Source organism: Papaver somniferum, chromosome 4 (assembly GCF_003573695.1).
Source record: "Papaver somniferum cultivar HN1 chromosome 4, ASM357369v1, whole genome shotgun sequence".
Lineage (NCBI taxonomy): Eukaryota > Viridiplantae > Streptophyta > Magnoliopsida > Ranunculales > Papaveraceae > Papaver > Papaver somniferum.
In genome coordinates this window covers 45238797-45255818 of record NC_039361.1, presented here as the reverse complement: position 1 = coordinate 45255818, position 17022 = coordinate 45238797, and the positions used below count along the sequence as shown (strand labels likewise).

At 36.7% G+C, this 17022-nt stretch overlaps 1 protein-coding gene across 1 annotated transcript; it reads right to left on the bottom strand.

Annotated features, from left to right (window-relative positions):
- Nucleotides 1-9336: 9336 nt before the first annotated feature.
- LOC113275341 (condensin complex subunit 3-like) lies at nucleotides 9337-16322 on the bottom strand. Its single transcript, XM_026524820.1, has 12 exons — nucleotides 15708-16322; nucleotides 15235-15438; nucleotides 14766-14911; nucleotides 13816-14081; nucleotides 12938-13017; nucleotides 12587-12734; nucleotides 11694-12133; nucleotides 10973-11487; nucleotides 10804-10864; nucleotides 10437-10703; nucleotides 10005-10266; nucleotides 9337-9856 (listed from the first exon to the last, which is right to left on the bottom strand). The coding sequence occupies exons 1-12, from the start codon at nucleotides 16080-16082 to the stop codon at nucleotides 9510-9512; spliced, it is 3111 nt and encodes a 1036-aa protein (XP_026380605.1). The 5' UTR covers nucleotides 16083-16322; the 3' UTR covers nucleotides 9337-9509.
- Nucleotides 16323-17022: the final 700 nt, after the last annotated feature.

Here is a 17022-nt window from a genome sequence, read left to right as displayed (position 1 = left end):
CAATATTTTAGAATCAAATTAAACAAGAAAATTGCATAAATATAAGTATTGGTTTAATCACTTTGAACTTGGAAAATAGTGGAATCTTAGCCTCAGTGTTTCTTTTAGTATTGATATCATCTTTGATTGAGTTTGCTATAATTTTTAGTGAGTTTTCTATTTTAATATTAGAATTTAAGTCTAATTAATATCCTTCATAAGTCTGAGAATCGAACCACTTTTACCACTATCTACAATTCACATCAGTGATGCATTTGACTCCTTTCCTTAAACAGCCCTATTTCTTAACTCAATGAATTTTCTTTGAATCCTATTATTGGGGATTTGAGGGGGTGTGACTTTGGGGGCTTAAAATGCTAGGTGGAGACTTAATGGTATAGGGGGAGATCATATTTATGTGAAAGTTCAAAAACACCCTCATATATTTTCATTTTTGACACTTCTACCCTTCCATTAACTTATTAATCTAATCAATAAAAAAATGATTTTCATTAAATGTAAAAAAAAAACTGAAAATCAAATGAACTAAAAGAAGAAAAAAAAAACTGATTTTCATTTTCATTCCGTTTCTTCTTTTCTGCCCCTCTTCTTCTTCTTCTTCCATTCTTCTCCGTTCATCAAATATTAATCGTCGATTCAAAAAATTACGTCGTCGATTAAACTCATTATATAAAAGCATGAAAGCAAAGGAAAAATTAGGTCATTCTTCGTCGAATCAACCTCCTATTGAAGAAGAGAAACCAACTTCAACTAATGAAGTGGTAAGTGAAGATGAAGAGGAATTGAATAAGGAGATGCATCAGCCTCCCGGACTTCTGAGATGACAACAATAAGGTATAAATCGAAATACCCACTCTTTAGTTAAGCTTTTTATCGATCTTTCATTAAGTTTTGAAGATTTTAGGTCTGAAAAAACAGTTTCAGAAACTGTTTACGGCTGGGAGTTCTTTGTTTCCCTGACGTAAATAAGTATCACGGTTAGGATGTGTTTGTTTCCCAGCCATTTATATGTATCACGGTTGGGAGATCTAAGAACTCCCAGCCGTTTATATTCTCACGGTTGGGAAATCTATGAACTCCCAGACGTAATTTAGTCGATGCGTACGAGATAGAATAATCCCATCCGCAACAACTTAATCACGGATGGGACTTTCCTAGCCGTATACATCTTTGTGTTCGAATTCATGTTTCAGCGGTAGTGGTTACGTCTAGGTTTTATTCTCTCACAAACATATGCTCTTTTATTCTCTCACAAAGAGATGTTTGTAGACTCTCTAAGAAGAATATATCTATAACTTTAACCCTACGGTTTTTTTTATAGATCACACAAACTTGTCCCCCAAGAACTTCCTAGGTTAGTTTTCTACCTAAAATAGATAACCGACTCAACTAGGAAACCACATAACTTGAAAAACACCCAAGTAATGTTTCTGACACGTTCCGGAATATTCCAGAACGGAACAAAACCTAACAATCACCACCTTTTGTGACGTGAAAAAAACCATCAGCTGTGTTCTTACTTCGTCACTTTGACGTATGAAAATCTTCTTTTATCTCACCCTTATTCAAGGGCTGCCCTCCCATAAGGGACCTCAATTATCTAGAAGCACCACCTAAGCCTAACCTCCTCCTTGTTGCATCAGCACGACCGGAATAGATGTTTCTTAAACTTCTAGCACCACCACAAACAACTCTTCCATGTAATCTATACAAGTTCCTGCACTGTCTTGCCATCAAGATTACATTGTTTCCATGATATACACTCATTACTCCATCTTTAGTAGAGTATCTCATTCCAAGTGATTCTAATCTAGGTAAACTAATTAGATTCCACTTCATATTCGGCACATGTCTTACATTTGTGATTGTTTGAACTGATCCATCAAACAATTCCAGGCGAACTTCACCAACTGGATGAACCAGCAATCTAGAGCCATTCCCCATGTAGACAAACCCGCTGAAATCTTCATAATTGTCGTTTATTGAACGATTCTTTCAAACATGCACAGCGGCACCACCGTCTAATACCCATCCTCCATGACTTTTAAGGCGTTAGTAGGACCTCATCACGATCACCTTCTCCCGGTAGCATCGCTAAGGCTGCAGTATCTTTAGGAAAGTTAGTCGAAGCTTTCCCAAAACCTTCCTTCTTCCTAGAACAATCTATAGCACAATGCCCTGGCTGACCACACTTGTAGCAATCACCTTTGAAAATAGTTTGTTTTCCTTTGTTGTTACCAACTCTCTTCCCATCAGCTACAAACGCATCTTCATAAATATTACTAACCCGATCTCTCTTTTGCATCATCTCCTCCGCAGCTAAAGAGTTGTAGACTTCTAATGTAGTAAACGACGATCGACTCATAAAATTATGTGACAATGTCTTATATGATTATGGAAGTATCCAAATCAGTTTTATGGCTTTGTCTTGATCATTCAAGTTATCTCCAACAGCTTCAAGTTTCGATATTAATGAACCGAATTCAGAAATATGATCCATCAACAGAGTATTCTCTTCCATCCTCATATCATTTAAAAGACCCTTAAAAAAAATCTTATTAGTCATTGTTTTAGCCATGAACAAACTTTCAAGAGAGTTCCATAGTTGTTTTGCTGATGTAGCATCCTTGATTGCAGCATGACCTTGCACTTTTCTAACGAGATGAAGCTGAATATCCGATAAACACTTTTTATCCATCTTTCTCCATGCATCAGTAACATCTTCTACCATCTTCATCTCATCTGAATTGCTCTTTTTCAGTTGCTTCACCGTTGGACCTTTTAGGGAATCATCCAAATCTAGCACGACAAGATAATCTTTCATATTCATCTGCCAAAGACTGAAATCAAAACTCCTATCAAACCTTTCCATACGATAAGACTTCAATTCTCCATACTTTTCCATCATAGCAACTCTTTCTAGACTATCCACGCTCACTGCACCAGTTGTAGAATCCAGTAGAGAGTTATTTCCTTAACAGAGAAAGACTCTACTTGTTCGTCTCGAGTAAGATGTTCTAACGATTAAACAACGATATAGAAAACTAAGAAAGAACGAGAACGATTCGATAAACAAAAGATTTCACTAATTCCTTGAAAAAACTCTTACAAAGTGTTTTCCTCACAAGAACTAGTCACTCAAAGTTCTCTAACAATAAGAACCCTAGCTGCTCTTTTCTTCTCTCACAAACAGATGTTTGTAGACTCTCTAAGAGGAAGATATATATAACTTTAAACATATGGGTCTTTTTATAGATCACACAAACTTGTCCCCCAAGAAATTCCTAGGTTAGTTTTCTACCTAAAATAGATAACCGACTCAACTAAGAAACCACATAACTTGGGAAACACCCAAGTAATATTTCTGACCCGTTCCGGAATATTCCAGAATTTAACGGAACAAAACCTAACAAAATAATCTCGATAAATTGTCACCAAGGCTCCACTTGATTAAATTCATTTGGATCTATTTTGTCCTATTCAACGACCTACTGTTGGAGGAAAAAAATATGCTTTAGTAACGGTCAATGATTACACCAGATTCACTTGGGTGGCGTTCTTAGCACACAAGAATGAGACCCTGAGTGAGTTCAAGGTTATTGTAAATAGAATCCAGAATGAACAAGGTCGCAGACTAAAGAAAAATAGAAGCGTACGAGGAATTGAATTCAAGGATAAAGTATTCGAATTTTGTGACCAACTGGGTATTATTCAACAATATTCACCACCCATCACTCTACAAGATAATGGATTTGCAGTAAGGAAGAATAGAAGTATACAGGAAATGGACAGAGTAATGTTCCACAACAAAAACTTACATCTAAAGTTTTGGGGATAAGCTGTTTTTACAGCATGCTACTTGATCAACTGTGTGTATTTACGCTCACAGACCCTAAATACTCCTTATGAGTTATGATAATAAACCTAACTTACACTATCTCCGTGTGTTTCGCAGTAAGTGCTACATTCTCAAGGATCGAGAACAACAATGAAAATTTGATTCAGAAAATCGATGAAGGTATTTTCTTTGGCTATGCATCTGACAGCCGTGGTTTTAGAATATATAATCTCAGAACTAGTGTTATTATGGAATCGGCAAATGTTATGATTGATCATTTAAAAGATTTTCGTCATGATGATTCTCCTGCTGAGTTACCTCCTTTGGAGACAACTGAGAAAGTCAAGGAAGTTCCTGAATGAGTGGAAGTTGTACCAACGGTTACTGATCCTGATGTTTCTAGTGACTAGGAGAAAACCCCTACCCAGGGTATTCCTGTTGAATGTACCACGACATATGTGGGTTCAAAGGAATCATGATGTCGACAATATTATCAGAGATACGAAATCCACAACTAAGACGAGAAATCAACTTCGAAATATTTGCAATTTTGGTTGTTATCTCGCGCAAGTGGAACCTGAAAAAGTTGATGAAGCTCTGAATGATCCATGTTGGGTGAATGTTATACATGAAAAGATAAATCAATTTAAAAGACAAGACGTATGGGAACTCGTACCTTGTCCCCCTAACATAAATATTGTTGGTACAAAGTGGATATATAAGAACAAGTTAGATGAATTCGGAACAGTGGTCCGAAATAAAGCTAGACTTGTCGCTCAAGGATATTCACAGATTGAAGGAATCGACTTTGACGAAACCTTCGCTCATTTTGCACACCTTGAGTCCATAAGACTACTATTAGATCATGCTTGTTTTCTAAAGATTAGGCTATTTAAAATGGACGTACAATCTGCATTATTAAATGTGTGTTTGAAGGAAGAAGTCTATGTTTCCCAATCTAAAGGTCTTGAAAGTCCAGAATATCCCAATCATGTCTTTAAGCTAAAAAAAACATTATATGTATTTAAACAAGCACCTCGAGCATGGTACGAAAGACTTACCATTTCATTTCTTCGATAAGGATTCTCAAGTGGTAGAGCTGATAAGACTGTGTTTACCAAATAGGGTGGGAAAGATGTCCTTATTGCTCAAATCTATGTGGATGACATAATATATGGATCCACTTCCGAGAAACTTGCTAAAGAGTTTCAAACCTCTTTTGGCAAGGAATTCGAGATGAGCAACATTGGTGAACTAAGATTCATTTTGGGTCTACAAATTCAATAACATAATGATGGAATTTACATTTCCCAAGAAAAGTATACAAAAGATCTTGTTAAAAGATTTGGTCTTGAGAAAAGTACTCCCAAACTAACTCATATGCCCACTATTGGGAAGTAGCATAAGGATGAGAATGGTGTTGATGTTGATCAAAAACTTTATAGATCCATTATTGGAAGTCTTCTATATCTAACATCAACAAGAAAAGAAATCACTTTTAGCGTTTGTTGTTGTGCTAGGTTTCAGGCTAAGCCAAAAGAGTCTCATCTTTCATATGCTAAACGAATTATAAGATATATACAACTTACTATCGGTTGCGGTATCTTGTTTACACTTGATACTAACACATATCTTACAACATATTCTGATGCAGATTGGGCAGGTTGTATAGAAAATAGGAAAAGCACATCTAGAGGATTATACTATGTAAGATTAAACCTTGTTGCTTGGCATATCAAGAAACAAAACTCACAAAATCTCGGTCGACATGCGAAGCGGAATACATTGTTGCAGGTTCGTGTTGTACTTAACTTTTATGGATGAAACAAATGCTTACTGATTATGGAATCGATACTGGAACAATGAAGATCTTTTGTGATAACTCAAGCGCAATTCGAATTACTGAGAATCTTGTTGAGCACTCAAGAATTAAGCACATTGACATAAGATACCACTTCATTAGAGATCTCTATAAAAATGGTATTGTCAACATAGAGTTTATGCCGTCAGAACAATAATTGGTTGATATTCTCACCAAACCTCTATACATCGCAACGTTTCAACACCTATGGAAGTCTATAGGTGTTTTTTTGGTTCATCAAATCAAGTTTTAGTGATTTCCCCTGAATTTATTCATATATTTTGGGCAATAAAACTTGAGTTCCGGGTAAGGAATAATTGATATCTATTCAAAATATTTCTTTTCATAAAGTAAGGTCACTCATGTTGTTCTCTTTGGAATGACATCAAATGGGGGAAAGTTTTTAAATGAACTTGTATTTAATTGATATATCTTTGTGGGGTGTGTGGCTGTGGAATTTTAGAAGGGGATGCTTGTATCTTTTTAATCTCCTAGATGAGCGCTAAGTATTTATGTGGTATCATTTTAAAAAGTTTATATGAGGAGTTTCATTTTAAATATGTTATAATGTGGAATCTCAAAACATCTTAAAACTTGACATATTTTTGATTGTATTCATCATGACCCCGCGATTTCTTACCTTTGTTAATTTTATTGACAAAAAGTGAGAGAATTATTTAGTAGTTTCATACTACATACATATGGTTTACGGATCATTATGTAAGGGAGAGTGAATCAATAATATATAGTTTTATCTATTATGAAAAAGATGCAAGTATTTATTAACAAGGAGAAACATATCATCGTAGTATTACTTCAGAGTTGAGATACAATTGAACTTTGGAGAAGGAATAATACTATGTTCATATATAACGACGATTGAGAATATTTGTTTTCAAAAGTTGTTATCACTATAAAATCGGTTCTTCAACAACAACAATGCTGAGTTGAACACGTTCAGAATCATTGCAGTTTGAAACTACGAAGAGTTCAAGGAGTTGGAGAAGCCAAGGAAATCAAGACATATTGGATTCAAGAAGTTGTCGAAGCTTTATTTTTATCCATATATGTATTAATAGTTTTGTCACTAAAATTAACAAAGGGGGGGATTGTTAGAGAAATGTTCGATTGAACTCACAAGTGTTGTTATCTCAAGCTTGTTGTCAAATTTAGTTTCCAAAACTATATATTGATTTCTAGTCTATGATTAGTTAATTCTTGGACTAGGATAGAATTGTAGTTGAGAAATAGTGGATCACATCAATCATCATTCATTCGACCATTTGAAGGCGAAGATCAACAAAAGATTTTGGAGAACCTCATCAATAAAAGGTAAGTGAACACTGAACCACCTATATCTCAAGTTATATTCACTTTTCTATAATTTGAGACAATGTCGGATAACTAATTAGACTATTATGCATAGACAAGAATTTCGAGTCGAGAACTAATTATCTGGTTAACGAATTTCTCGAAATATAATGACTAAGCTTAATGAACATTTGTTCATACTTGATGAATTTCGGTTAAGGACAATTTATTGTTCGGAATCAAAATCATGATTCAAGTTTATCATTCGGAAATAGCTTGGAACAGTGATATGTGTCATTGATGTTATTTAAGAATGTTTCGAATCCATTTAGAGAGAAATATAGAACTACTGTAAATTCAGACACAAAATAGTGGTATCAGTTTTACTGGAAAAATTGTTATAAGTCTGAATCCGTATTATATGTACTCGTACACGTAGCGGAGTCGCTATACATATCGACTCACAGATTTGTGGTGTGCATATTCTTATGTATATGACATGAAAATCTGTTTAACTCGTGAACCGTATCGGTATGAATACTTGTATGCAAACCATTTTTGAACTGTGGTTACGGAACCGAGTTTGTTTCTAAACCGGTACGCAAATTGAAACAGTTTTGTGTTCCTGAACTCGGCAGCGTTTCCAAACCGGTACCCAAACCGATTTAGTTCTGAGAACTCCAGAAAGGTAATAGTCTTAAGGTTTCCAAACCGGTACGCAAACTTCAAAAAATTTTGTTAGCTCCGGAACTCGGTTTGGTTAAATATTTACAAACCAGTACACGTACTATGACTGAACCGACTCACGAACTGCTATGTATTTGTAGCTTGTGCATCTACTAATCATGTCGATTATATTTTCAAGTGCGTTTAAATTATGTCTATGAGATAACTAGCATTTGATTAATTCTCTAAAAACACTAGACTTATTTGATCATATGTTTGTGACTCAGAGTTAATGTCTTTGTGTGTTCATGAAAATGAATATTAAGCTTTTAAGTTCAAACTGACCAGTTTCGGATAACCATGTTGAACATAGTCTTTGTACACGGCTCGGTTACGGTTTTACCTAACCAGAGTTTATATCTTGTTTATATGAATCAGATTGAAAGATTCATCTAACGGTGGATATTGTTTGCATGGTTCCAAAGCTATCTTAGCTTAAACCTAAAGCAATTTATACTTTGAATGTCTATAAAAGGGGAACTTCAAGCAATTGGGATCTTTGAATCCCGACACTACTTTTTGGTCTGTCCTAGTTGTATCTAGAGTCGTCCTCTTCCTAACCCTTTTAGGGTTTAGCGACTACAAAGTATTCATAGGGATTCATGAAGCCAGGTCCATTTATCTTTCCTTGATAACTCATGTATCATGTATCTGATGGATTATTGAGAGCTACTCACTTGATCAAGATAGATAGAAATCATCAAAGTTCTCTTCGTCTCAAACTTTGCTGATTCCGCAGGTTTTATACTTGTGAGGTGAATAATAATCTAGGTTGCACTTTGGGTTGCATAAGTCCGGATTTTGAGGTTTGCTAGACTTTGTCTATTGCTAACGATTTCCACACCTTTGATCAAACTAAGAGGTTAGCTAAATTATTTAAGACTGTGGGAGACAGATTTGGTTTAAATTCTTCAATTGAGTTGAACCAACTCTTAGTTGGTGTGACGTCAGCTAAGGGAATCAATTGCGCGGAGTCCTGCTGGGATTCAAAAGGCGTAAGGAGCGCGACTGTACCTTAATCGGTGGATACCTTTTAGGGCTTAACTACATTCCAGTCTGAAGTTAATTGGAAGTATGCTAGTGTTTGTATCGGTTTAATACAGTTTGGTGTTCAATCTGGACTAGGTCCTGAGGTTTTTCTACATTTGTCGTTTCCTCGTTAACAAAACTTCTGGTGTTTGTGCCAGTCACAGTAGAGACATCCGACCTAGTTTGTCGGATACAACTTGATTGATTCTTAGATATTGGTCTTTGGTATCGTCCAAGTTATCTCTTTATGGTTAGGTTCACAGATTTGATTCTGTAAACGTTCTAATCGCAAGAGAGTGAGATATATCTCTAAGATAATATTCCTTGACTGAGTTTAACTCTCGGAATCATATTGAATTTGTCCATACAGATTGCCTGAAAAAAAGTGGTGGTATATTTTGGTGCACCGCGTTTTCAAGGTGTACAGTGAATTGTTTCCTCTCGAAACAAAACCGAAAAACGAAAACTTGGAACTGCTAATGCTTATAAAGATGATTATAAGACCTGAACTGACTAAAAACCAATAGCTATCACTATAACAGTGAGAAAAATGAAAAGGCCAGGAAAATGAAAGGTTCAAATACGTTAATTGTTGATTTATCAAAGGCCATGACAACCGTTGATTTATCAAAGGAGTGCAAGATAAAATATTTACATCAGCAGGCAATCCCGTACACCCAACAAAAACAAAGTTGATGATTACAACAAAAACGATTGATTACAAAAGGGAAACCCAGCCTACCTTTAAAAATCATCATCATCTGAATCATCATCTTCTGTTGTAACATCAGACACATTTTCATCAACATCTTCCTCATCTTCCTCGGCAATGATAGGTGCAGTTTTCATCGACATCTTACTCAATGCAGCAGTCTTGCTCGCTCTCTGGGATCGACTGCTAACTGCACTAGGAGGGGGTTGCGCAATAGAAATAGGAGAAGTTTCGTCTTCTTCATCCGATGACTCCTTGTTGCGCCTTACTTGTCTCCTTGATGTGGCAGGCCTTGAGGGTCTTGACGAACGCGGTGCTGGTGTGGCCAGTTCAGCCATTGAATCATCAACACCAATTTCTGCATCCAGTTGTAGCCGTCCTGCGATAATAAACATAAATTGATTATACTGCCTGGTAATCTTTAAAGTTTCTTGAATGTTACTGAACATCTAAACTGGTGCATGAACTGAACAGAAACAGGTTAGACTAAGGCGTGGCGTTGTTTAGGAAAACAGACAAGGGTTTACCCTTAATATAATTAGCTTGGTCTTGTGACAATTCTTTGTCAGGTTCTTTGTCGAGATCTTTCAGGTGTGCAGCCATTTTATTCAACTCCTTCACAAGTTCCTTTTCTGTAGGTACCGCAGCAGCCATGTGTTTTAAAAGTCCTCTCATGCATTTAATAGCACCTTGCTCTGATATTCGAAAATGTAATAAGACAGCTATTTTGCACAATCGAGCTATGTATGCTTTCTCAGCAGCGGTCTTCTTCTTTGGGAAGCTTGCCACCTTAATTATCCACCAAAAAGATATTGGTAAATACAACACAATATTTGTAACTACAATAAATTAAACTAGCGAGAAATCATGTTCTGTATTTTTAAAAACAACACTGGAGAAGGATCACCAGATTTTTTAAGAAAGGTCTGCAATTAATATTACTCAAAAAGATTTCGTACCTCGGCACCAATTCGAATTGCAAGCCCTTCCTCCCCATTCTCAAAGTCATTATCAGTATTTTCTGACAAGTTCTTTCTTGCACTTTCTTCCTCTGTTTCAGTTTCTTTCAAATATAATGGAACCTGCATCATCTGCAGCATGAAACGAGAAGCTTGGGTTGCTCGTTTACGAAGATTAGATACCACAAACGAAGATCCCCCAGCATTTCCATAAATGGCTGGCCACATCGAGCGGATGACTGGAATAAAAGCCTTGGATATGCACCTCTGAATATTTGCAACGAGCCAAAATCAATCAAGTAAATAAAAAGTACATAATATGCCTTCTTAAAAGGGATACAGTAAATAAAAATCATGGATTACTTGCCTTGTGAACAACTGTGAGTGCCGGATAATGCTCGAAGAAGACAGACAAGCATTGTTTTAACCTGACAACGGCATAAACATTGGAGACATAAAGAAGACTGATAAGCACCTTGTTAAATCAAAAAGGGGCTGGTTCTATGAGAAGGAAAGAAGGGGTTCCATAAGCACACCTTTGCAACTCTTCTGCTTCGTCACTAAAATACAGTTTGATAAGTTTGGCCAAGAGCTCATGGTGTAATGAAGCAGGGATGCTAGGGTAATTTTCACTGAGAAGTAGAATTTTAGCAAACCCTTCACCCAAAATAGCTTGAATTGACTCACAGTCATAAGTTTCACTGGGATCACCAGAAAGATCTCTGGCAATTACAGCAAATAAGAGGTCAAGCAACTCAGCACTCGAAGTCTCATTTGTGTCAGATAAGTTAACAGCAGAAAAGCTTTTCTTATCGTCCTCAGCTCGTGATGTAACATCACTACCCATGACTAGATCAACTTCTTGAGGACCGTGCCACATTCCAAGATCAACCAATGCCTTACTTGCCATGATACTAACTGGGGAAGGAGAATTGGCCAAAGAAATTCTCAACTGCTTTACTAATTCTTCACTTGGCTTCCTTTCAAGCAATCCATAGAGACCAAGACATCTCAGTGATACCCTCTGCACATCCAAGTGAACATGCTTTGCCTGCATTCCATTAATCAAACGAATAAGGCGACATAAAAAAAATATAGAAGAACAGTTTGAAAACTGAAGTACGAATCGAACTCATTATCACACATTTATAAGACTGGGAGCAGACTTTATAAGACCCCATAGTACTAAGATTGCCATGATTCAAATACATCTTAACAGTGGGATGTGGAAACAGGGTTTTTCGCTTAAATACTTACCCCTGGAAGCAGTAAAGAGTGCAAAATTTCAGCTGGCTCCATTCCTCGACCTTGTATGCAACGGAGGGACTTCACATTCTCCAGAAGAAGCCCGACCACAGCAAGGCAGTGCATCCAGTGCATGAAGTCTGCCGTTCTCTCCCTGCAAGGCTGAGCAAGCTCCTCAACAACCGCTAAAACTACTTCTTCAAATTCCCCAGTAGAGGCATGAACTTTTTTTGCCAGCTCTGATACAGCAGTGGCCCACTCTCGATCTCCACCATGATTGATGCCGTCTCCTATAATAACTTTCTCCCCATCTTCATCCACTTCATGCTCAAGAGGCCTGTGCAGTAACTCCTGTACAAAGGCACTCGCAACCCTCCTGTTCGCAGTATCAGAGAAGTCTAGCATTACACCAAGCAATAGTAGCTGTCGGCATGTGAACCGGTAATTTGATCCTGAAATTCAAATGAATTCAGGTGTAAATGAATGTTTCAAATTGTACATTACATTGAACACATCCATGACATTTCCGGCAATCAGGAACATCTCAGTTCAATATTTGAATCTTGGGGAATGGACAGTTTCAGTTGGTATCAGTATGTTCTCGGCTTACTCACATATTATTAACTAGTTTTGATGCATTAGTTTTATTGAAAAAAATCAAATGAGTTCAGGTGTAAATGATTGTTTCAAATTGTATATTACGTTGAACACTGATGGGGTTTTCCCCTGCATCAAACACATTCACGCTTCAACATTTCCAACAGTCAGGAGTACCTCAGTTTAATATTTAAATCTCAGGTTCTAGGATTACTCACATATTATTAACTAGCTTTGATATGTTAGTGTTGATGAAAAGGTTCTAAGCTTTTATCATATAAACATGCCGTGCGACATAAGACTCATACCAGCAGCAAGATGCGCTTTCACCAACTCTACATAGTCCGATACTGTTGCAGGAAGGACTCTCTCTAGGAGGTCATTATTATCGGACGCTTCTGCGGCATATACTGTTGCTTCAGTTCCTGTTGTTGTGGCAGCATCAGAGCCTTTAGCCTGTTTAGTTGCAATAACAAAAAATAAGGACACAAGACAGAACTACTGTCTATTTAGAAGGTAAAACTGTTGAGCGGATTTTTGTTAAAACAGTTTTGAGAGATCAGCATTTTGAAGAAGTCCCTGAATAAAGATTCTAAAAGAAATCGGCAACTATTCTCAATGGGGGGAATTAACTTGAAAAGGATAATAAAGCTTCTTACTTGTGCTTCTGTCTGAAAGTGCTTGCACAGAGTTCTCCAAAACAGAGCAACCTCAGCTTCCATAAGTTTAATGCATTTCGCTGAAAGGTAAATCACAACAAAGCAGATTGAGACAATTGAGTACTCAATTAATATAAGATAACATTTCTACAAAAAATTGTAATTTCTAACACCATGCAACATCTAATATCTTTTCTATCGCATACAGATAGGACTTCGGATGGGGAACACAATCTAGATTTTGCTTAACTACAAATTTGAAACTGGGACACAGAGGTTTATGTGGTTACAGTTACATATTACTAGTTGTCTGCACAAGGGCTACCTGTTACACAATGGCAAGCTTAAAACAGTACTTTCGTTATAGCATTATATTCAAAGATCTTCAAAATTCCAAATGAGAACCACTTTGGTAGGACCTATCATGTGGTATAAGAATTTTTATAGGGAACATGACCAATTTTAACCTTACAATTTTCATCTTCCCGTAATATAGGGGAACTATAGTAAAAAGCCGCCAAAAAGGCCTTTGCTTAATAACAGTAAAATATATTAAGCACGACAAAATTTGGTAGCGCCTATAACTCCAAAATTTGATGCATTCGGTCATACCAAGTGCATCTTTACTCTATGTTTGGTATCCAGTTTCCTGTTACCATCAAGTTGTCTCACTATGCCTCACTTTTAGTCATGTTTCACCCTTTGGTGTGTCCAACAGTGCCCATGTTATAGACGTTGGATTGGATACAGAATATACTTCTAGCTTGGATGGGAGCTTAAGAGTTTATGCAATTGAATCAGCTGAAGAATAAGCCTTCTGAACTGAAAAGATGTTCCGCTAATATATGCGGTGAACACAGGAAATGGATTTGACCAACCTTCATGAGATTCGCTGCTTGATACCAAAAACTGTTGCATAGTTTGACCGTGCACGTTCACCATTCCATCTTTTAAGAGAGTCCTCATCACAGCTTCACCAACTGACTCATACGTTTCCACATCAAGAAACTTGAGAAGCACAGTAGGATCTCCACTGCAGCACTTAACAAGCCACTCATCTTTCATTAACTTCAAACACTCCTTGGTAACTGCCAAGGATCTGTCAGCTAAACCCCTCTGTAGAATAACGGTCCTAAGCTTGATGCTGGTAAGACAGATATAACAAGTTAGAAGCCTGACTTCATCCAGAACTTTTACGCATTCAAATTAGTATCACAAACCATTTTCAAACACCACCAACCAAAAGAATGACAAGTCATATTCAGTATCTCCTTAACAGACATTGGTTTATGAAATTAGTTCGCTTTATATAGGTTAGAATCAATCAAGGATCAACCATCATTATTGTAATAAGAACCTAAAGCTGTATCACCTCTATATCCCTGTATGAATAGAGATCTTTAACCCTTTGTGGGCATCAAGGAATCTTAAACTTCCATGGTACAATAGAGAAGAGAAAAAAAGACCCAACGGACCCTTCCGCTAAAACCTCCTTGACCCATCCATCCTCCAGTCTCCATTCTCTCAAAAATGTTAGAATCCTAGTATCCATTAAGCTTGATAAGTCGATCTACCTATTGTGGAAAAGCCAGATGCTTGCCCTCCTCCATAGACAAGATTTATATCAGCCTTTCAAAGAATTCCACTTGTTCACAAATAGAATAACTATCACTTCAAAAATTATATACCTTCAAGTTAAACACGAAAGGTAGGTTGACAAAATTTGTGGAAGGCAGAGATTTTATACAAAATATCAAGGATCCAACCATTCTAGTCATATGCATCATTTGATTTCAAAGATGAAACAGAAATAAGAACTGAGAATTACCTAAGGTTTTGAAGGGGAAATTTGTTTGCTAGAACACAATATGCCGCTTTACGCACTGACTCACTCACATCAAGTGTGCAATCAATGATTGTCGCTGCTGTTGCATTGGTAGGAGGCAAAGATAGAATAATATTCTTGCGAACCTCCTGCAAATATCATTGGGTTAATCTCCATAAATTGGTACATGTCAATGTACCGCAACTATCATCATCAAGGAGATAATATCCAGAATTCTAATTTAGTCATAATCTCGTAAACAATTGATTCCTGATACTTTAGCTTCCGAATTCAGATGTTCATTTAAATATGCAGTAGTCATAACAAATGAAATACTCCTATAGATTACAGTGATTAGATTTACCAATGCATCTATATTCCCTGAAGACCAAGAAGAAATGAAATAACACCAAAGAAAATAATTCCTCAACTCTCCCACACTCTAATACCCACTAGAAAGATAAACACTTACAGCATTCTGTTCAAGAGGTAAAGCTAGAAGAAATGTATCAATGATGTCACTGTTCTCAGCATCATTAGCAAAACGTGCAAGTGCTCGAACAGCAAACGTACGTACTTGCGGGACCTTATCCTGGACTCTTGTCATCATACAATCTATTACCTCATCCCATAGTTCATCGCTTACTTCTGCGTCATCTGGCAACCTCATTATAATCTACAAAGTCAAACAAACAAAAACAACAACCAATAGTAGTCAATTTCAATTTTCTACATATAATCATTTGAAAGTGAATCCCTGAAACAAATGAAATGAATAATAAAAAAAAATCTAAAATTCATTCAAAATCATTTCTTTGAGCATAACCTCTAGGAAGCTTAAACGGTGCAATTAACAAGAAAACCCTAATTTTTTCACCAAAGAAACCCTAAATTTGACAAACACTGAAAATTAAGGCATTAAAACAGTGAGATCGATCATCATACCTCAGAGATAATCTGGCAAGACCTAAACCTAGCCGTCTTACTAGCCGCAGAAGCACCGATAAGAAGAAAACGGATAAACTCTTCCAGAAACGCATCACACACACTACTATTACCATTTTTTTCATCTCTTCGAACAGCAAACGTAGAAACAAATCGAACAATCCTTTCCACGGAAGCTAATTTTCTTTGGAAATCAAATAGAGGTAATAGGGTTTTTGAAAAGGCTGAGAAGAATTTGGTAGGAGAAGAAGAAGATGAACGGATTTGAGTGAGTTCTTTTAATTTTCGGGTATGTATAGCGTTTGATTGACGACATTCATCAAAAATCTTGGCGATTTTGGACATAAGGACCTTCTCTTCTTCTTTGTCTGCCATTGTTGGAACGTCTGTCGCTTTAGATTTCTGGATCTACTCTACTACAGTATATCTTTTCGTTTTTTGAACTGCATTTGAGAGGGAATACGGAGTTAAAGCGTTTTGTAACTTTCAGGGGCGTCCACTGTCCTGTTGGGGCAGGTGGGATTTTTGTTCACCCACTTGTGAACGTACGTCATGAATACTGCTAGTACCAGATGAGACCCCTGGCGTTGTTTTGTTCGGATCAGACGATTTCAAATATAGCTAACCACTATGGTGATTCAAGATAGACAAATGGTTGCCGGAAGTCTTGAAAATACTTTCAAGACTCTCCTTGAGAGAGAAGTTGAATCAATTTCTTGCGCCTAATCAATGGACGACCAACTGCTGAATATCAATGGTTATTATTTACTGCACAAAATCATTGGCCAAAAAATATTTTTGAAAACCAAACCATAAGAGTTGGTTCCCTATCCAAGATGATGTCACCCAAGTCAAACCTTGAATTTGGGGAAGCATAATGATTATTAGCCAATGCATTAGATTTGTTAGTGAATGCAGCAGTTGCCTGGTTCAACCCTTTAGTTATGTACAATTTAAAGGTATTTTATTTATTTTTTTAAGCGATAGTAAAGGTGTTAGAGCATCGCTTGTTCAAACTCACGAGTTTTGGTGTATCAAGCTTGTAATTAAATTTGGTTGATCAAAACTACGTACATCTTGATTTGTTGTCTCTTAAGATCAGTCTCGGACTTGGAATAGAGTGTTGAGTATCAGAATTTACCAATCTATGAAACTTCATCGACAAAGGTAAGTGAAGACTGACTATCCTATATACTCAAACTATCTACCACTCTATCTTCCGAGGCATGTCGTGTGACTTAGTATTATGATGAAAATTGCAAAGAAAAAATCAAGCAATATAGTACTTATCGCATAATAGGTTGAGAGTAATTTG